The 21631-nt window shown below is 41.5% G+C and overlaps 1 protein-coding gene across 1 annotated transcript in view; it reads left to right on the top strand.

Annotated features, from left to right (window-relative positions):
• The window catches only part of CLYBL (citrate lyase beta like), a 193123-nt gene that overhangs the window by 169902 nt on the left and 1590 nt on the right, over positions 1-21631 (top strand). Inside the window, exons 8-10 of the mRNA XM_009333368.1 lie at positions 187-280; positions 1645-1812; positions 6968-7092. Of these exons, the coding sequence (XP_009331643.1) occupies positions 187-280; positions 1645-1812; positions 6968-7092 (387 nt within the window). The remainder of the gene's footprint in view (positions 1-186; positions 281-1644; positions 1813-6967; positions 7093-21631) is intronic.

Below are 21631 nucleotides of genomic sequence, written 5' to 3' on the forward strand. Positions count from 1 at the left end.
ATAATGTTTTCTCTTTTGCTGAGTCATTTTAAAGCACTTGTGCATAGTCGAGCACCTACTATGGCTTTGCTTAATAGGAGCAATTTTAGCTGAAGGCTTTTGGTAACGCTCAGTTGCTGTAATACCCTTTTAGTCTCTCTGCGTCCTGCCTTTCTGTAGAAATTAATACTCTGTTCCCATTTGAAGGCTGTCTGTGAAGAAGCACTGAGAACAGGATCCCAGGTTGGCTTTCATTTGGACGCAGTCGTCTTTGGAGGAGAGGATTTCCGTGCCAGCATAGGTTGTTACCTGTCTGTTTACTATAAATGTTAATGTATGGCATTTGCATTGGAGAAGCCCGATGTGATTTATGACCATTGCTTTTCCGACAGCAATAATTGAAGTAATGACAACACTTGATTCTGCATTTTACATTTTCACTTTTCTCCTTGATTTTTTTCAATGCAGAATGCATCACTGGAACACTGAAACGTGGTCCCTGTGTGTTACAGGGCAGTGACACTTCCTTGTGCTTCTTGCCGTGCAGTACCAAAAATTAATAAAAAAAAACCCCTGTTGAGTCACTGAAATTATTTAAAAATATGATATGTGTAAGAAACATGCACATGCTTCTAAGAACTGCATTTAAAGTCCTAGAATTCTGGTGTCTGCTTCATCACTGTTTTACAGACAATTATCAGTCAAGCTTTTGACATCATGCACAAATACTCCCCTGTCACATTTTGCTTTCATAAGTTTACTTTAAATATGTCCCATGTCAATACAGCCATGTATTCATGTGAAAGCACTATTAGTCTTCCTCAAAAATAAAAAGTATTTCAAAATTTCTTTTATGATAGGCCGCTTAGCTTCTTACTAATCTGATTCAGTTTAAAGATAATAGTTCAGAGCTATCAACACTTAAATTAAAAATAAGTGTGTTAATGAAAAATTAGCATTGCTTTACTAAATTATTCCTTACGAACTGGAAATCCGTGTCTCAATAGTGACCCTAAGGAAAGGGAACATATTATTATTACGATTTTTTCACACCAGCCTTCACGTGAGCCCATTGCTTAGCTGGTGCCCTGTCAGCACATGAAGCCTCATGAATACTTTTGCTTCTTCTCAGAAGTCATCTACCATCATTTTTTCATCCAAATACTTAAATATTCAGCTTCGGACATCAGTTGTGACAAGAATCACAACCAAGGAAAGTGCAATTCTATTCTCAGTGTGAATTTTTTAACCATTTAGTTGTACCCAGTACATCAATTTGTGTAAAGCTTCTCTTGCTGTAATGCTTCTTACTGTACATACAGTAAATAATATAATCAAATAATTATTTCATGTTAGTCCCAACTCCACAGTCCTCGCCAGCCAAAGCTTCCACTGACTTCAGGCTTACAACATCTGATTTGAACTGAATCAAAATCTGAATTTTATAAGCTAGTGTTTAAAGAGAGATTTATTTATTTTTTGCTAAAGCAGGTTTTTTTTCCTCATAATAGTATTATTTTGACAATATAGCCTTGCACCCTTCTTTTGTTTTCTAAATTGGCTAAATGACATCTCGAACTTTCTTTTTTTTACATTAGAAATATTTAAAATTGAAAGGTTTAAACCACTCCTGTCAGCTTTTCTTTGTTTTCATTATTTTCGTAGGTGCAACAAGCAGTAAGGAAACTCACGATATTCTGTATGCCAGGCAAAAAATAATAGTCACAGCAAAGGCATTCGGCCTTCAAGCAATAGACCTTGTTTACATCGATTTCCGAGATGAAGATGGGCTCCGCAGGCAATCAAGAGAAGGTGCCTCAATGGGATTCACTGGTACGACTTTCTGCCGATGTCTCAAAATAATGCATAGCTTCTTCAATTTAAATATATTGCTACATTTGCTGTCACTTAGACAAATAACTTGGTTTTTATTTCAGGTCGCTTATCAAAACCCTCAGTAATACCAAGCTCTTCTATGCTTATTAGCACCTTTAAAATTGGGGCTGGAAATTTTGCCTGAAAAGTCACAGGCTGCTTTTTAAAACCACATCCCATGAAGCGTGTGACTGTTTTTGAAGAGAAGTTGGGGTAGAGGCTGTGCAGCGATTCCTCCCATCACAGAGCCGGGGAAAGGCGGTACTGTACTCTGCAATGACCGCTCTACGATTGCTTCTTAAAATACGTGGTTCCCTTTCTCCAATTTTTTTTAAACGGCGGTTGTTAAAAAATACTTTTCAGGTGAAGGAGTTGAGAAGCAAATCTCGTATGCTAATTGCTAGGGGAAAGTTATTTTCTTATTATTTTCTTTCATTTGTTTTTCATCCCCTGGCTCCCCTCCCAGTAAGTGCTGGTGACACCTACGGGTATTGGCAGACAGCAAGAGCAGCAGGCTCCTTGCCCCAGCGTCCTGTAAGGCAGGCTGTTACCCTGGGATTGGTGTACCAGATCACTCGGACACCCTGGTGGGACAGTGCAGCCACCAAAGATTGGGGTTTTGCAATAGAAGTCAGCCATTTGACACATGCATTAGAGAATTCTAGCGTACAGGACGAACATTTTACATTCTTTGTCTCTGACCATCATTCAGGATATATGCACGGTGATAGTACATCTCTTAGGATTTTGTTACCAAAGGCATGGGTCCTGGTGATGCCATCTAGCAGACTATGTTTTTACAGTCAGCGGTATACGATATCGTAAAGCACCAAGCAAAAAACCAAGCGTTCTTTTAAGTGATCTCGACGTGCCAGCGAAAGAATAGCAATCGATGCCCTTCAGCACAAACTCTGCCTTACTGTCTGTTGAGCTTCAACGTTTGCAAAGCCAGATCTTGTTTCAGAGGCAAAACGGTTAGCTCCTCACAGCTACGTTATCCACGTCCATGTGGCCTTCCACCCTTCCTTCGTCTGCGATTGAAGTTGGGAAAATAATAGAGCTCCTGAATGGTAGCACCTGCTGACGGCTACCTAATCTCGACCAATATTTCCTAGCTTAAGGAAAGGCTTGATTTTTGAAAAAACTTAAGCATCTGAACCTCCTGTTGACAGAAAATGGAGTTGCAGATGCCTAGCACCTTTGAGAGCACTCCTTCTGAATGCTTAATGTGTATTTAAATACTTAACTCAGGCTGCCAATTCAGGAAATTTAGAAATGCTCAGCGTAAACAACGTTAATGGTGGTTTGGACTCCACTGACTTTACGGTGGAGGTTGTCTGACATCAGGATAGGGTCCAGATAGGAGACAAATAAAAAGGTCACGTGTGGCAGTTTAGGGCATAAAGTGAATTTCTAACTCGGCCGTAGAAGTGTCTTGCCTTTCCGTGCAAGGAGGAAAGATCTGTAAAAGGTACAGACTTCATTAAGGCGAACTCACAGCTCCTGCCCTTCGCCGCCTGCCTTTCCGCAACTATCATCAACACATTTCCAAACTCCAGCAAACAGCCCAACAACCAGTCCAGCCATAATCAGAGACGGGGCAACACTGACTTTTCTGATTTGGTGGCCAAAAAAAAAATTAAAAAAATTTGTTTCAGTCAAAACAAAACAGCATTTTTCATATTTTTGGTAAAAAAGAAAAAAATATTTGGGGTTGATCCAAAATGTTTCACTTGTTCTTTTGTTTCTTTTGCTTTCAGTTTATCTAATGTTTTTATAATCGTTCTTGCTTGTTTTGATTAAAATAAAATGTCGTTTCAAAACTGAAAGCAAAACATTTTGTTCCAAAACTATATAAATGAAACATTTTAACATTTCCAATTTAATATTCATCACAGAAAATTACAAATGGGTCTTAGCTTAATCCATGACCTTGTATAAAGCAGAAGTCTGCAGATCGTATTTGCCACTGACAGTCCTCTGGTAACGTGAGAGTAAAATACTGAAATGTCGCCTTAATAACAAGTTCAAAACACGCGATTCTTGTTATTTTAAAATATTTAAGATCCCTTCCTGCTACTTTTTCACAAAGAATCAAAATCGTTGAAATCAACAGGACTGAAACGAGCTGAGGCTTCCAAATTGCTCTCTTAGCTGGAGAACACACGCTTTTTTGCATGCATAGGGCCAAATTCACCACCCTCAAAACTAATGCAAATCCAAAATATTCAGCGAAGTTATATGTCCTCACATTTTCCCATATTCACATTTAAACCGGTAGAACTGGCCTTAATGTAATCAAATATGTTCACTCAAGATTAAACAAGAGAAATAATATAACGAAGAGTTTACCAGCTATTTAGTTACTATTGTGACCCTCATTGCTTATTGTAGCCAAGTTTTCTTTTCCAGTTATCTTAAAAGCAGACTGTTTTTCCTTCAGTGCGTGTGTTTACACAAAATCAAACGTTTTCAAATGTAATTTAGCCAAATTAATAGATCTTTTATATGTATATTTATATATAGTTTTTAATATATATTGGGGGGGCATATATATATATATAAACACACACATATGCACCCAAACACACAGGCATACACATCCAGCAAGATGTTTTACAATACCAGAACCCATGGACTTAAAGTCAGCATGTTGCCTATATAAACAGCATCAGTTTTAGGAATTTTTATGTAAAAAATTAAGTAAACCTTGCCATAAGCTTTAACAGCTGACTTAGTCATTGTCGAAAGTCCTGTGCTACATGCTGAGAAGCCAGATATAAATACGAAACGCTATAGGTTTCCTCTCTTTTTGCAGTCTTTTGTAGAAGACTAAAATGACACCATCATACAGTTACCTAAAAGACTTGACAGGTATTGATTTAAAGCACGATATATCAAGTGGTACTGTAAAAAGGATTTCATGGTCATAAATTTTAATGTCTTCCAATTTTGCACTCTCTCAGTAACTTGTCAATAACAACAATTCTGTTTAAAATATTTGCTTCATTCCTGCATGGCATTACGTCTATTATACAGTTATTTGGATACATAATCTGTGACAAAAATCAACTGAGTGCTATAAATCAAAAGTTAGATTATATCCTCTGTAAATTGTTCAGTAGTGTTTTAATGATAAGAAGTATAGCTTACTGCTACAGATATCTTTATCAAAAGCAAATCTTTTCACAGAAATGTTTTACACTTTTAGAAATCATGTATAAATATTTTTATTTTTGTTATAATTATAGACTGCCTTTAAATATAATTTAAAATATATTCTACATTTTTCCCGGAAAGTTAAGCTCCTTAGGATTTTGCAGGAATTATTTGTACACCCTTCAATTTTAGAATTAGTAGTTTAGCTAGGGAGAATTTGTTGTATTACAAATAAGGAACATCATAATCTTATTAATGGTGACATTTGATTAAATTGACTAAAAAACCTTTGATTAGCCCTAATGTAAAACACGTCAGTTAAGAAAATTTGTCTCCATGTAATTTCTTTCAAAAAATGTAGTCCTTACTGAGTTTTAAGCTTTTACCTATTTTTGAGCTATTTTTTAAATAGTTACGGCGTTGAAATTTCAAACTGAATATTTGGATGCCCGTAAGATCATAAACTAAAGGTTGTTTAATAGGAAATAAAATAAAATAAAATCGAGCTACTTATGGCTTTTTAGCAAAGAAACGTAGCAACACTAAAAAATTACTATTTCGTTGCTCATTAAATTAAGTAGATTGTGCTGCTGCATCCCCCGATTTTGTTTGTACTCCAGGTTATCACTCAGACCCGCTGCAGTCTGATAAAAGTAATCCTGGGTTTTCTGCAGTGGTAATTTCATTTAAAATAGGTGTATCTCTGCGGTCACGCATGAGGCTTCTTGATACCGAGTGGGGGGCTGATTTCTAACGTACGGCTGGCTTAACGTCAGTAGGAACACGGGAGCAGAGCCCGTTGCGCGCGGGAAACCTCCTTAGGTCCTGACGCTCCAGATTTTCCTTGCGTGCAAAAAAATCTCGCTCCCGCGAGAGGCTGCAGCGTGCGGCGGGACGGCGCGGCCGTGGGACCCTCTGTGTGCGGGAGGCTGCTCGCTCGATGGCAGGTTTGCAGGATCAGGCTCATCCCTCCAACTAGTTTTGTTATCTGGCACGGAGGAGAGTCATTTATTCCGCGGGAAGCTGGGAATTACGGTAGCCTCTCTTTATTAAAGCACTTCGAAGCCGAAGTGCAGAAATCACACCGGTCTGTGAAATTCCCTTAGAAATGAACTAATAGTGTCAAATGTTACACTTTTAAAACTGTCAAACAAATTAGATATGTATTTGTTTTAAGGCAGCTAAATACAATAACAGATTAAAAGGGATTATGTGGCTGTCCATTCACGTTTGAAAATCTCTAGTAAAAAAAAGGCAACATCTCTTTTTATTTTCTTAACGTATGCTTATACAGGAAAGGATAAAAAAAAAAAAGTGCTTCATAAAACCTCGGGGCACCGCTGGTAGTTGTTTAATACACCGGTGACTAAATAAAAAAGGCAACCTACCTGCAACTGCTAACTATTGCAACAACAACAATTTAAACAACGTTGAGGATTTTATGATGCTAAGCCAATACTGAGAATTTAGGGCATGATCCTCAGGTGACTGGTAACTTTTCAGTGCTACAGATCTCTTGCCATCTTCTTCGGATCTCATTTTCTGAACGCGTTTTAAGACAACTGATTTAAGAGTGGCTGGAGCTGTTAGTTATACAGTTACACTCAGAGCTGCATTATACTTAAGTGTTATTGACTGCCCCGGACAAACAATTGCGCCTGAAACGACTGAGAGAAGATGTATGGATTGAAATGGGGAGGGAGGAGAAAGAATCGTGGGTTCTTTCAAACTATACCGAATGCAAGCACAGCTCAAGATGTTTTTATTCTTAAAAAAATCTGGCAAAAGGCTATCTGCCTGTTGTCCAGTTTAAAAAATAAAAGAAACCAAGTAAAATAATTAGTTAAAGAGCAAGAAAGTCTGCGAGGATATGAGAGCCTCAAGTGGTTGGAACATTTTGCTTGAACATCTGTTTGTCGATGCATGATTCTGGTGTTATTAATCTTCTTTGTAGGTAAGCAGGTGATTCACCCCAACCAAATTGCTGTTGTCCAGGAACAGTTCTCTCCGAGCCCTGAAAAAATAAAGTGGGCGCAAGAACTGATTTCTGCTTTTGAAGAACATCAGCGATTAGGCAAGGTAAATATTTTGTTAATATGCCGTAGTGGAAACCAAATTTGAATAATATTTAAGATTTAGAAAGATTGGTGATGGCTCTTTGCATTTATCTTACGAAGTGTGCTGTAACTGAGTAGTGCTCGTGAAATCTAGATAGACTGTAGAGTGTATATTTGTTATAAATGTCACTTCCAAATATATTTACAAATAGACCAGCTGTCTTTCTCTCCCCCCTGCTTTAACTTTAATTCTTTGATTACACAGCCTTTTGAGTACCTGCATATGTCTACAGCATCGGTGAACTAAAACCGCTTCTCCATTATGCCGCAGAATCACGGCGCTACTGTGGTAGGGAAATATTTGCAATCAAAAGGCAGGTAGCCTGGCAGACGACTCAGACTGCTTGTGCAGACATCATTTACGGGAAGAAATAAACAGGTTAGGAAGTCGTTGGTAAACCTGTTTCACTTTTGGGGGTTTGATCCTGCAAACATCCCTAGCAGTGAGTGAATTTACTTTTGAGCAGAACTGCTTGCAGATTGTGGTTCTTAATCATTAAAAATGGGAATGTTTTATGTGCATTTGTACCAATTGCTGGACCTGAAATTTGGATAGAGGAGAAAGCAAATTAACACTAGAATATGATTGTTCCTAATTTAGTGCATCATTGAGTCTCACGTTTCCTGCTCTGTGGGTTTCTGCTATGTAAATATTGCGGTGGTGATGCACAATCTGTCTCCACTTTGTGCCAGTAATACTTAAATTAGGGGTCGCCTGAAGGAAGATTTTATGCTAGTTGCGGCATTGTCAGTTAATTATCTCAAAGGTTATTTGCTATAATCCAGTTTGCCTCTTTTTGAAAGAAAAAAAGTTGCAGCTAAATATGTTTATCTTAGTTGCAGCCAAGCCCGGGCTAGTTAAAAAGCGGAGTCCCAATGTCAGAACGGGGAGTGCAGATGAGCAGGAACGGTTCGCGTGTGCTTGTGTGGCATTCAAGTGGGAGGCAAATCTCTTCGGTAGCAAGGTTCATATGTAAGACTGTGCATAGGGTCTCACTTTCTCCGGAGCCGTATAAAGGTTTTCCGTACACTTCTTCGCTTTGTGGTGGGTAGAAATAGGTTGGGGTGTGTGCCTTCCCCCTTCCCCTGCATTTCTGATACTGCAGATGTTGTGCATTAGAAATGCTAAAAAGGTCAAAGCAGAAATGATGCTTTTGTCTCAGGGTAAAAGTCTGACAAGGTATTTGCCATTGCTCTGCCCTTCTCTTTGCTAGGCTATCGCATCCCCTCTGTGGTACCTGGCTGTTTCCAATACGTCCATGACTACGATATTTGGGTGCTGTCCTGAGCAGTTATTTCAGGGTCACTATTAGGATGCCGTACGCCTGTATCTCTTTGTTCTGTTCCCTCGATTTTGAAACGTAGCTGTCTTCATGCAAACGATTTAGAAATAGAAAATGTATGGCTGGTTTTGCTCATTATTTCGACTTACAAATCTTGGCTCTCTTACAAAAGGCATCGTTATAAACATACTGCTGGGGCAAGTGTGTAGGCAGGTAGATGCAGGAAGAAAAAACTCAAACGACATACTCGGCCAAATATTGTTTATGTTTATGCGGTATATAATACTATTCGTTCAGCTGAATTTAGTGTCAGAAACTCATCTAAGGAATACCCCTGTCATACAAACAATCGATGGGGAGACTGGACTAAATTTAACTCTAGCCCCAGTATCACACAATCATGAAGCCAAACGTTTAATATTGAACAATTCTGTATTAGGCAAGCATTAGCCTTTGGATTTGCTCTGAAGCTGTTATTTTACTGACATAATGCTGGTTTCTTGCTTATATCAGCCATTCAGGGGGGAGTTGTTTGGGTTTGGGGGATTTTTTTTTTTTTAATGAATGCTTTTAAAATAGGTTACAAGCTTCTATAATCAGCTGCAAGAACAGATTTGCTGAGGGTTTGTGGTTTGGGCTATTTTTTTAGCCAACCAGGTTGCATGCTTCATATATTTTTGCATGTAGCCGTCTATCAATAAAAAAGGACTGGCAGGTTAATATGTAAACTTCTGGATCTTGCATCACTGCCCTATTGCCGGGCTTCATAGCAAAATTGGAAAAATAGTTTTCCGTGTAGTGCTGCAAACTTCTTAACCGAGTTTGCAGTTTGATATTATAAATGTGTCAGTAAGAAGAGCTTGGATGGTCTGATTACTTAACTTTTTTTCCAAAGCAAACATATCTCACCGAGGGAGCCTCTTGCTCCGCGTCCTAGCGACATGCTAAAATGTAAGTAATAACTCTTCCCCTACCACCTCCTGACAAATACTCCACACAGCGGTTTTAGTAATCCTCGTGTCCTAATGAAACACCTCTTCTGTTTTCCTTTTCCTTTTATTGTATTAAAGTGTTCATGTCAGTAAGACTAAAAATATAGCTGTGGTTAATATGGTTGAGACTTGCATAGTTTTGTCATGTTATTAATCAAAGTTGAAAGCCTGGAAAAAATAAATGTGAGGGATTTGGGCGGCTGTTTGTGGGGTAGATAAGTTACCGGTCTGCAGCCTCTGGGATCATAGTTTGTTATTAATTGGGTTTAAAGTTTGATGCCCTTAGTCAACAATATTTTACATTAAAATAGAGTAATAAGCTTTTATAATCTATTCCAGTTTGAGAGCTACAATCGCCGTAATAGTCTTTCTTTGAGAGAAGGCTGAACCAGGCTACTTCATCCTGGAGGCTGAAATGCGTTGACATAGTAGCCCCCAAATGTGAGTACTGAGGTCAGGAAAAATTAGGATCTCGGACGAGCACTGCGGAATTGGAGATGCCATGGCAGTGTCCAAACAGAAGAAAATCAGAGAGCTAACCAGCTAGCCAAAAGTATTTGGGCTTACCTTACGCAGATAGTCCTGTTTGAGGGGTTGGTTTGGTTTGGTTTGGCTTCTAGGTTGTTTTGGTTGTGGGTTTGGTTTTTTTTTTTTTACATTTCTAATCTGACTGAAAAATAGCATCGCTAGGAAATAAATGGTAATGTATTTTGGACAATTAGAAAACAAATGTTGAAAAAGTACATTTTGTATTTTATACAACTATTTATTAAGTGCTCTCTTTTGTCTAGAACTTTGAGAGCTAAAAATGAAAAGTTCATAAAAAGAAAAGTATTATCTCCGTATCATTTCAATATTTTTCCAGTAGAATTGCATTACTAGGGGATATGATTTTCAAAATTAAAAAATTCATCCTAAAGAAAGCAGGTGTAGCTGTTGGGAAAGTCTAAATATAAGACAAATGTCAGAGTGTGTTCAAAAAATGAAAAAGAAGGATAACAAGCATTGTCCTGGTAGTCTACAGGACAGTTTCTATTCTAAATTTCTGAAGTGTTTGTACCGCATTAAACAGGGAAGTGCTCTTATAAATCCAGATTAACTGAGTCCAAAGGGGTAGAGTTAGTGAGAGAAGTTACTAGCTTATTTCAAGAAAAAGATCTGACTTCTATCAATGAAGGTACAACAGTCTTTTCACTATGTAAGTAACTCCTGCATTTACATTACCAATACACTGGATACAGGAATATAATCCCTTCTATATGTAGTTAGTGTTTATACATGACAAGAAAGTAAGACATTGCAAATGTGTTTTTGAGCCATTCAACTTGTAAATACATCAGGCACAACATCATTATTGTAACGGGATCTTCCTGAATCGTCTGTTTTTAAAATAAAATTCAGACAGAAAGAAAAGCAGAAGAGTAAAGTAAGAAGTTGCTTACACATTTATCTCGTGTACTAATTTATAAATGCTTTCAAAGCACCCGCACATTAAACCAGGGAATAGCTAAATGCTGCCGCCGAACTCACCTGTCAGGTCAGGATTATTTAGAGTTAAGGTAAGTAATTCACAAACCCAAGCCGTAATATGGGTTGAATATTTTAGATCCCATGGGGCAAAACAGAAGAAATATCTGTACATGCCACGTACGAATGCACAGAGTGCTTCTAAGAAGACCTTTAGCATATGTTTCTTGCATTATATTCTGTGCCATTGTATATCATGTTCCCAGTAGCTGAGGAATAATATATATGAACTCGAGCGATTTGACAAACTATACGGTTTCTTTTATGGACCTTTCCAGGATTATGAAAAATCTTAGGAATGCATTTATTTACACAGCATCTACCCAACAAAGGAATGGAAATTTCCAGCAGTGGCTCCCTTATAATGCTCTTTGTTTAGGAAAAGCTACCCCAAGCCACTGTATCTTGGAGACGATGCGCCCTCGTGCTTGGGCCAGATCCAGCTCCCACCGCCACCCGGGGAGGTCTCTCCCCGCTGCCCTCCCTCTCCTGACAGTGCCGCGGTGCCCCAGGAGGGCTCTCTGTGTACGGCCCCAGCCACAAGGGATCCATCCTGTCCCAATCCAGCCCGTGGGTGCTGGGAGAGCAGGACCATGCCCCGGGGGTAGCAGGCTCCTCTGGGCTGCCTCCTGGGAGGGATGCGCTGGAGCATCCCTCTGGCATGGGGTGGTGTGGGACCCCATCAATCCGCAGGGATTATATCACACTTTATAAGGCATTATATCGTGGGGCTTTACGCAGAGCTGGGGGTGAGGGAGCAGCCCAGCTCCCTGCTCCCCTCGCCCAGGACAGACCGCAGGCAGAGCTTTGAGGTGCCACCAACTACGCTGGATCCCATCCCGGGGCGACGCCGGCAGCACGGGGTACCTCTGTGCACGCTGGGCTGCAGCGTTGTCAGCCCTCGCTCCGAGGACGCAAGGCGTTTGCTGTCTTTTATGTTAATTAGGCAATGTATATTCCTCACGCTGCAGAGTGGGGGATTCAGGGATTTGTGATAAATTGCCACCTTTTATGAGCTTCGGCCTTAAGAAGTATAGGCTCAGGTGCATCTCTACGCAAAGATGGAGAGCGCTGGTGGGATTTAAGCATGGGCCACTGTTATGTTGTTTATGTTTTCAAAAATGGCCAAGTGAAATTTTAATGTGAAAACTGATGAATAAATAGAGATTGAGAGAGCTCATATTAGTACTTAAAGTTTCTCTACACAATTTTATTATTTGAAAAAGATTTTAGAAATGTGTTTTGTGTCACAGTTGAAGGCTTTTCTCTTAGAAAGATCCATCTGGGGGCAAATTTCGAACCTTTACAAAAGAGCAGAAGGGGCTGTATTAGCTAATTGCTTGTGCTATACTGGTTCCTACACTGGCGCAATCAGTCCTGAGGGAGTTATGCCAGGTGGGGAGAGAAGGAGACAGATTTTACTATGCGGGGCTGCAAAAGCTCCTAAGCAGGGCAGAAACTCATACAAAACATTTTCTTGCCAACTCCCCCCGCCTCCCACTCCCCAGCAGGCATTCGGTGGCTCTTAATCTGTTTTCCTCTACTCATTAAAGACATGTGTCCAAAACGTGGCGGGAGAGGGACTCGGATGGCGCTTTGACATTTCCCGCAGGGAGAAGTTTCTCCGCGAGCCGGGAGCAGAAGGACAGATGCTGTGCCCCTCCATAGCCTTTCCCCCCGGAGGTAGCTCCTGGAGGAGGTGGCTGCTGTCCCGGGGGACGCGGGCCCTGCAGAGGGCGTGGGGTGGCACCCCTCTGGGATCCTCCTCAGCAAGGCACGACCCCTCTGTCCTTGTCGCCTCAAGGAGGTGTGTGCGGGGTCTCGGTGAGACAGGGTGAGTGCCCTTGCTTTTGGAAGGGCCGTGCCGTGCCGGGGCGCTCCCAGTGCAGGCGATGCTTTTTTGCAGGCATGGAGTGGGGAGACACCCATCACTGCAGACACCTGCCCACTGTCATGCCAAAACCTGCTCTGCACCAAGCAATCCACCGAGGCAACTACCCATCTCCCAAATCCCTCTTTAAAAAGCATTAACAAGCGCTCACGAGCCTCGTTTCAATTTCCAAAGCAGGTTCTAACCAGAGATGCAATGTTCTGACCAGATGGCTCTTTTTAAGGCTTACTGAGGGAATTCAGAAGCCTGTACAGCCAAAATATTGTTTCAGTTAATTTTAAGTAGCAGCGGTCTTGCTGCTTCTTCACTCCTCTCTGTGCTAGCTGGCGTTTTCAGGGACCTGAAGAAGCTCTCTGCAAAAGCTCTGTCAGCTGAAATAGGGAATGGCAGTAAAAAAAAGGCTGTTCAATCCTATTCAGAAAATGAATGTGAAATTAGAAAAAATATAGACTACAAAAATAATGGTGATTCTATTCTTGTTGACAGAACGAGCTTCACTGTTTTACTTTTCTCGCCTGCGTTGTATTTTATAGCTACCTTCCCCTTCAGTATCAAATGCCTTTTGTGTGTCCTGTAGTCATTTACTTCCAGATGGAATTTTCTAGTCTATATTTAATAAATTGCTTCCATGACTATAAACTTCAAGTTAATTCTAAATGACTTAATTAAGGGCATCTGAGGATACTGAAGTCTTAACATCAGTTACTTTCCATTTTTCCATATAATAACCATGATGCTGACTAGGGGAAAAAATGCATGGTTGGATAGGATGTTTGTCCAGGAAGCTGCTTTTGTGCTATAAAATAAAGATTTGCTTGGCAGCAGCAAGTGTGCTCTCTAGGACTCTTCCGGTCCCAATACATTATAAGACAGAGGAGGGAAACCAGCGGAGAATATTCCTGATTTCTAGGACTTTCTTCTGTTTCTTTAGTTTTATTCTTTCCTACTCTAGAGGAGCACACAGGAAGGCAACAACCACAATGAGAAGGAAACGAAAGAAAACGTAAAGACAGCAATAAAACCCCTCATGTCTGCCTTTCATTCAGGGATCTTGAACAGGCTGTTTGCTCAGTGAGAGGTAGAGACTTTGGTGGCTTGAAGGAGTTTCTGGAGTTGGACCAAGCAGGATCCCCTGGCCCATCCCAGCCTAAATGGCTGTCCCCAGTGGTTCAGGCAGCTTGCGGGGCTGTAAGAGGGAAAAACAGCTTGTCTGGCTCACACAGCAGGGCAAGACCCTTATCCATGGGCTGGGAACGATAATGTCAGGTGGAGGAGAAGTAAAGGACCTTGTAGGTCCCTGTTCTTCATCTTTCCTGCCCCACAGTGGACTTGAGGGATCACAAAGTCCTTCCTACCTGTTGAGCTTTAGAAAGGGCTTTTTCTGTCAGAGTTCTTGTACTGCTGCTAGGGAGTTATTTGAGGTAAAAATTAATCTCTATTTCATGTTGTTGTTGCTCTTTCTTTCTCGACCCTTTGTGTCCTTCCATCTGCTCCTAGAGGTAGAAGCCTATCTCGTACAAACAGGCCTGCTTCTGGCATTACAAGCTGATTTATCCTCTGAACTACCTAACTGCTTCTGCTCTGGTGAAAGTTTACACTGTGAAAAGAAACAAAAGGTATTTAATGTTTTCTTCATATCAACAAAATGGCTGCAGAAACTTGCTGCTGTTGATACTTCGCAGAATTCCCTCCCCATCTATCCCTTCCTTCAACAGATCACAGAGACCCACTGAGCATTTCCTTTTGCCAAAAAGACATTTTTGACAAACCTTTTCAGGGATCATTTATTTTCCCCAAAGGTTTTGTGTATAAGCATCTTTCCTCCTATAATATTGCTACAAAAAAGGGGCAAATGTCAAAGGGTTCAAAGGAGAGGATACAGAAATACATAACCCAAAAAGCTCTGTTTGTATAGCTTGCTGTGCGTGGAGTCTTCAGTTTGTCACATGTGACTACACTAGTTATTTGGGCATTTCCTACCTACTGCAAAGATGCTAAAAGAAGGCCAAGAGTTGTGTGTCAACCTGATTGGGAGGCAGGACAGGCCTGAGCAGAGAGGAGGGCGAGACATTATCTTGTTATAGCCTGAAAAACGTGCTCAGTTGACCCAGATATCGCTGAACACCTCCTAGCAGCTCACTAACCTTTGGAAGTTCATCACTGAAAGGTGGAATCGTGACCCAGCTCTTTACGATGGCTCTTTGGCTACAACTTGCAGAAGAAAAAATTAATTAAACCTGCATTCAGCACCATCACAGCTGTTAGCTTATTTCCTCCTCTTGACTTCCCCAAAAATACGGTTTCAACCTTCTGTTTCAAGGGAAAGTCATTCCTTTGTAGTCAGCGTAATCACTCCTCCCCTAGGCACAGACCCAACTCTATTTGCTGCGACCCGGCCTCTCTTCTCTTTTGTTCATTACCTGTAAGCAAATCCAAGCGTTCTTTTTAAGCCCCAAAGCAAAGATTTCAAAATTTCCTCTGCAGGGGATTGCTTAAAGAATGTCTGTTTTCATTTAATCCCAGGGGAATTATCTTCCTGAATGCCGTGCTTTTTAGGGGGACCCTTTGCCATCCACCTGGTTCCTTCCCTCCTCAGAAAAGCAAATCTGCCCTTCTTCCAGAGCACAACACTCTTATTTCCTTGTAGCAGTTTAACATTGTGCAGGGTTAGAGGTAATGGTCTCAGACCCAAGCAGCTTTTAGTGGGTTTATTCCATGTATTTTTGTGGTCTCCAAAAAGTCATAACTAGACCTTTGGGATTTAGAAGTGGGCAAGGCACTGAATTACCATGGAAAGAATTCATGTTTCTCAGGTAGCTGTGGATCAAAGATTTCTTGCGTCTGTGGACTTGAGGATGCTTGTCTATACGTGTTCTCCATTTCCCCTTGTGGGAGGTACGCAAGTTTTGCACTGGCCAGCTGGCATCGCCCGTTCTGCTTGTTTCCATTTATCCTGGCATCTGCCCACGAGTGCTGATACAGGTCACAGGGGTTGGAAGGGGACTTACATAATTACTTATTTAGACAATGGCTGTATTCACATACAGCCTTTGGCCCATGTTACCAGAGTGGTATGGGAGCTCTGTTTGATTCACGACATCTCCTAATGATGAAGGGGGCGGAGGAGAGGAGGGTGGCTGGCTCACTGGTCTCCCTACGCCCATTTCCCTTAGGTCCTAGATGCACGTCCTCTCAGAAGGCAGCCAAGTAGGGCGAGGAGATAACCCGACTGCCACACACTCCTTGCAGGGATTTGGTCCGCAAAGGAAAGTATTGCTAGCTAAACCATTAGGTAATTGAAGAAAAAGAAATCTTCATCAGCAGGGCAGTATTTCCAAGCCTGTGACAGCACAGTACCATCAAAGGACCTCCCCTCACTCATGAGTTTGCTTGTCTTCTGAGTAACAGTCACCTAACTAGTGGCAGAGATTTTTTTGGCAATTCCATAAGCATTAGATATATCTTAGACCTATACTTAATTCAAAATTCAGCAGCAGGTGCTTTCTTGTCCCTATTGCAATTTCATGGAACATGACTTTGGCTTGCTTTTCCTTTTCTTCTGCTGGTCGGGGTACCCAGAGTCCACCCCATGCCAAAGCCCTACCTACTCATCAGCATCCCCTAGCGCCTCCAACCCTGCCATCTAAATCGCCTGACTAGATCCCCAAAGTAAACTGCTTCTGAAAAAGTTGGCTGTCTCTACATAGTGGCCCAGGGCAGCCCATACCTTGACACACGCAACAAATGAATATAGCACTATTGGCTATATTCTTTCATGCGATGCAAGACAATTGAGGGTTTTTTTTCTACTATAGACAAGCCACAGGCTTAATGTTGTCCTTATAAATATCTTTAAGAAAGGCCTGGCCACTGTCACGTGGGAGTTAAAGTTGTTGGCTACACGTATGGTGAGATCTGGTAGAACAGGGCATCAAATCAAAGGCTTAGCAAAGGTTTACCAATAGTCAAGGTAATGAATAACAACAGCAGTGGTTCCCAAAACGGAGCACAGAGTTCTCACAACCAGTGCTCACGTTTGGAGTCCCATCTGCAATCAATCAGGAAGCCGGTGGACCTTTTGGAACTTACAGGACTTATTTGGTACTTCGAAATTTATATACTTGCCATGCCTTAGGAAAGCCGATCCTCACATTCAGTACTGATGCAGGTTATTAGTAGTTTCCAGTGGTCTAGGAACCGAGGGTCTGCAGTAACCCCCTTAGTGAGTTCATTGCGGTCATCGGGACGGACGTGGATAGAGGCACAGATAACCACAGACAGAGCAAATGCTGAGTAAGAAGCCACAAGCATTCCCAGGTGCAGGAGTGCCTCTAATTCTTCCATTTTGTCAACCAAAGGGGACTAGCTCGTCCGATCACTGTCCCACATGTCCCAGAACAATTATTACTTTACTTTAATTAACTCACGTACTTTAATCCAAGCCACAGCTCAGAGAAGCGTGTCACGTAACTACGAGGTGCCTGAAGTGTTTTGTATCATCATAGTTTTAGCCAGCCTGTTTCTGTTGTTAAACCAGTGGTACATAAGGAAACAAAAGATGGTGGGAGTAAAACCCCATGTAACATTGTATATTATATAGAAAGGTTTCAGGAGAGATGAAGAAGTATGAAACTTTACTTTCCCTGATCTTCTGGAAAAACGTGAAAGGTACCTCACTTGTGATCCTGTCCATCCCCTGTTGTACTCAAAGTCAACACAATTCTACCACGCATGATAAACGCTAGCAAGAGAGTTGGCTGTATCGTTTCTTCCCCTTTCCTGGTTCCCCCGGAACATACTGATCCCCAGCTGATACAGAAATCCTTGACCCTGAATCCCCTCCATTTACCTTCTAGAAAGGTAAAATGCTTCTTGCCATAAAAAAAAAATACTCTGTTTATGAGATGGTTGTATAGATTTACCAAGCTTTTAACTACTCCCAAAAGTTTCACAGAACAAATGTTCCTAGATGCTGCCACATATAGACACACAGAAAAAGAGGAGGTCTTCATGTTCTAGGAGCCACTGCATTAATGTGTTCCTCTTCTGGCCATGGCAAATAACAGACCAAGGCTGAAATTCTTTCTGCTACTTGATACGTGTCATTTCTTATAGGTAAAGGAAATGGAAATCTTTAAGGATGACATACAGATATGACAAGAGCCATGTCGAAGATTCCTGGCAACACATGGCCAGAGTTTTCTTCTAAGTTGTCAAAGAAGAGCCCTCAATTATATGTTGAACTTTGTTAGATCTGAGTTGGGTTTAGTAGTGGCTACGTTTATCCAAAAGGAGGTTCATAAGGTACAAGCATAAGCTTTGCCAAACTGATATCTTACAAAGTTTGGTTCTGAATCTCTTCGGTCTCTCCACAGTCACCTGGAAACTAATTGCATTAGATATTCCTAATGCATAACTTGATTTGCCCCCTTTTTTCATAAGCCTATTATCTTCAGCTCCTGACCTGTGAAAATGATTGTTCTTTGTCAGTTCTGCCTTATCCACTTCCCTTGTCTGTATCACTTGGGGCTGACCACGCTTAATTCTCTTTTTCTCAAAAAATTCAAATAATTTTTTGCTGTTTCCTTCTGAAAAAAACCTAGCAGCTTTCTATAATTTTAATTCCCTTCCAGCTGTTTTCTGTATTTGCCAAAAGCCGTCTCCTTTCCATTCTCAAAGCACTTTAGGACATATTGAAATTCAAAGTAGAGCTGTTAAGGCCTTATTCAGCATGGCCTGCATCTTGCATAAATAGCTGTTACGTTTTTAAAGATGTTACTACTGTTTTAACAGAGCATTAAATGTCATTGTGAATTTACTGCATTCAAATACTACGTGGTTCCTGGGGGGTGCAGCAAATTGCACAGTACTGGACCTGCATCGTTCAGCCTGGAGAAGGTGGCCTGATACAAGAGATGGAGATGGGGAAATGATGACTTGGTGGGCTCTGTGGGCAGCTCCAATGACCAGGCAGAGAGAAGAGGAGCTAGATGGGTCCGCCGCCTTCTCGTTGCTCTGCTCTCACAGAGCCATCCAGAAGGAAACAACTTTGAGTCTTTCCTCGCTTGTCAGTCGACTGGGAAGGACTTTTAGCGAGTCTGCATGATGATCAAAACTTGAAACGTTGCCTGTTCACCTTTCTTCCTTGCTTTCTCCCTGATAGTCTGCCCTGACAGAGGCATGCAGCGATCTGGCTGAGGGAAGCCAAAGGTTGTGCAAATACAAACCCCTCTGCTGTGTTGTGCTGCCTTCGCAGCTGTACAGCGTAGGCCAGCCAAAGCGCTCTTACAGCTCCTATACCCTGCAGGCTGCTGAGTGCCAAAGTCACCCTATTTCTCACAGGGCTTCGCCCTTAGCACGTTCACTGTGTTGCTGCATGAAGGTTGGCACTGGGTAAGGACCGCAGAATATGTGCTGCATTGCTGAAAACAGGGGCAGTCTCTTTGGCCACCCACTCCTCAGAAGGGCTGCACTTCCAGCCAGCGGTATGGTGGGTGCCACGGTTGTCCTCCGTTCCCCCACCTCTCATCCCACCCAAGTTACTTGCACCCGTGCGTCGTCACCCGAAGGCTGAACCCACCGGCTGCGGCTCTGCCTCCCGGCTGCTCCTTCTCCCAGCTCCTCCATCAGCCTTTACCTGGAGGCCTGTCTCTTCCCAGGGCAGGTCTGACATGTCTGACTCGCCTGACGGCAGGATCCTGTTGCAGCTTTCTGAAAAGGCTCCCACTGAATGATGTAGGCGGCCACGTGGCGAGCGAGAACCACAGCCACCGAACGCGATGGATGCAAACCCCAGCCTCGCGCCACGCTCCCGCCGTCGCTCCCATTCACGCGGCAAGCTTCCTTAAGAACAGACCCTTGGTCCCACAGTTGAACTACTGGAAGTCTAAGCACAGGCTGGAAGTGTGAGATTATTGAGAAAATTAGCCAAAAAGAAAATTTAGATCTATAACTAAATTAATCTCCAGATTAACGCTATCAAAGCAAATGGTGTTTATAGAAAGTCTTGTTTTCTTTATATTCATGCGAGAGAAAATCAAAAGAATGCTAAAGGCAAATTTCATCTAGCACAATTGGAAAAGAGAGCGTGGGGACAAAGCTATAATTACTGGTATTTCCTATCTGTTGAAACCTGTGGGTGGAAAGAGAGGCGGTGAATAGAGTATATTCAATGGCATTAAAATCGGTTTCTTTTTCTGGACTTTAGCTCAACGCTGCAAATTAGCAGGGAGAAAATAAGCCTCAGAGTGAACAGGCAGAGAAGCCAACTTCTTCGTGTTACTCTTCGCTGTTAGAAAAAAAAGGCATTTTTTTCCTTCAAGAATTCAAATTCCTAGCAACCCAAACTACAGCTGCACACTGACAAGAAGAGAACGTACAGCAGATCTCAAGTGGCTCAGTGTTCATGTGTCCACACACGCACTATTATCCTGGTTTCCTTTCTAAACATGCTATTTTAATGAAGAGAGGACAGGCATGCCGTTTAATTAACTCCTGCTTTCAAAAAAGATATTCTGACCCAGATTCATCATGCTCCAACTTAGGCACCTGCAGAGGTACCTGACTTCAGAGCATCCTGTGTACAGTCAGTGGAAGGGGTAAGACCCTCCCGATCATGATTCAGACCACCAGAGATCAGAATTGCCATTGCTAGGCGCCCATCTCTTTCTGCGAACTACTGCAGGTACTTAGGATAACTGTGCTCCTCCGCCAGCCATTTCACAGAACCGGGAAGGATGATTCCAGACCTTAACATATCTCTGCTTGTCACTGTCATCCCACATGCGAATTTCTCGTTTAAGCAATAGCTATTATTTGACTGAATGCCTATAGAAAAATAGGCACAATTAAAACATGTTTTTCTTAATGTGAAAAAAATGCATCTTGCAGTTTGAGATCACTGCATAGACCTGAATTATTCTGAAGAATTCCTGTCATAAGATGTTTACTTAGTTCCTGATTTATTTTCACAACAATTAATAAATGGAATAGTCTGAGGCTGCATTTTTTGTAAAGGTTTGAAAGTATAAGTGAAAATGGCTGAGATTTAGCTAAGATAAAAAGTGGTGTATTATTATTAAAAATAATAATAGTAATAATAATATTAATGTTGTGGTGGTAATGTAGGGTTGACTGGTTGCTTCTGTAAACAAGAAATTTGATTTGAAGCATCTACCTTTGGGTATCCGTCAGTCCCATTATTCCCCAAACCCACCTAAAATACTGCAAGCTATAGTAGGAAATCCTACTTAGAATAAAATAACGGTTTTAACTATTAGGTTTTTTATGGCTTTAATACAGCCTGTTCTTACATGCAACAATATTGATTTGTATTAGATTACTGTTCAAGGTGGATTTTTGTCTCAACTGTTCTAGAATGTGATTTAGTATTTAATTAATACTGCTTCAGTCAAGCTAGATATGTCACTGGAGCAACACATTTCCTAAACGTTTTTGTAAATGGGTTATATTTTCACTTTGCTTATTAGAGTCCTCTAATGATTACCAAGCCTTAAATGAAAACCAGAAAACAATAAACGGCTTGCTCTCCTCTGCATTTCTCTCCCTATGCCGGCACAGCCACACATGCCGTTATCGTTCTTACCCTGTTCTTGGTTAGCCTCGCTCGCTGTCAAATCTAAGACCAGCCTGTGATCCCCTATCGATTGCAGCAGGACATTAAAAGGGTGCGCAGTGCTTCAGAGAGACGCCCTGCGCAACGCTGGGGTCAGGGAAGGGATTGCATCTTTGTATTTGTTTTTTCCAAGAATGTGTCAAAGTACTGTCAGAATTACAAATAAGATTTGC

Source organism: Pygoscelis adeliae, unplaced genomic scaffold, assembly GCF_000699105.1.
Source record: "Pygoscelis adeliae isolate BGI_AS28 unplaced genomic scaffold, ASM69910v1 Scaffold48, whole genome shotgun sequence".
Taxonomy (NCBI): Eukaryota; Metazoa; Chordata; class Aves; order Sphenisciformes; family Spheniscidae; genus Pygoscelis; species Pygoscelis adeliae.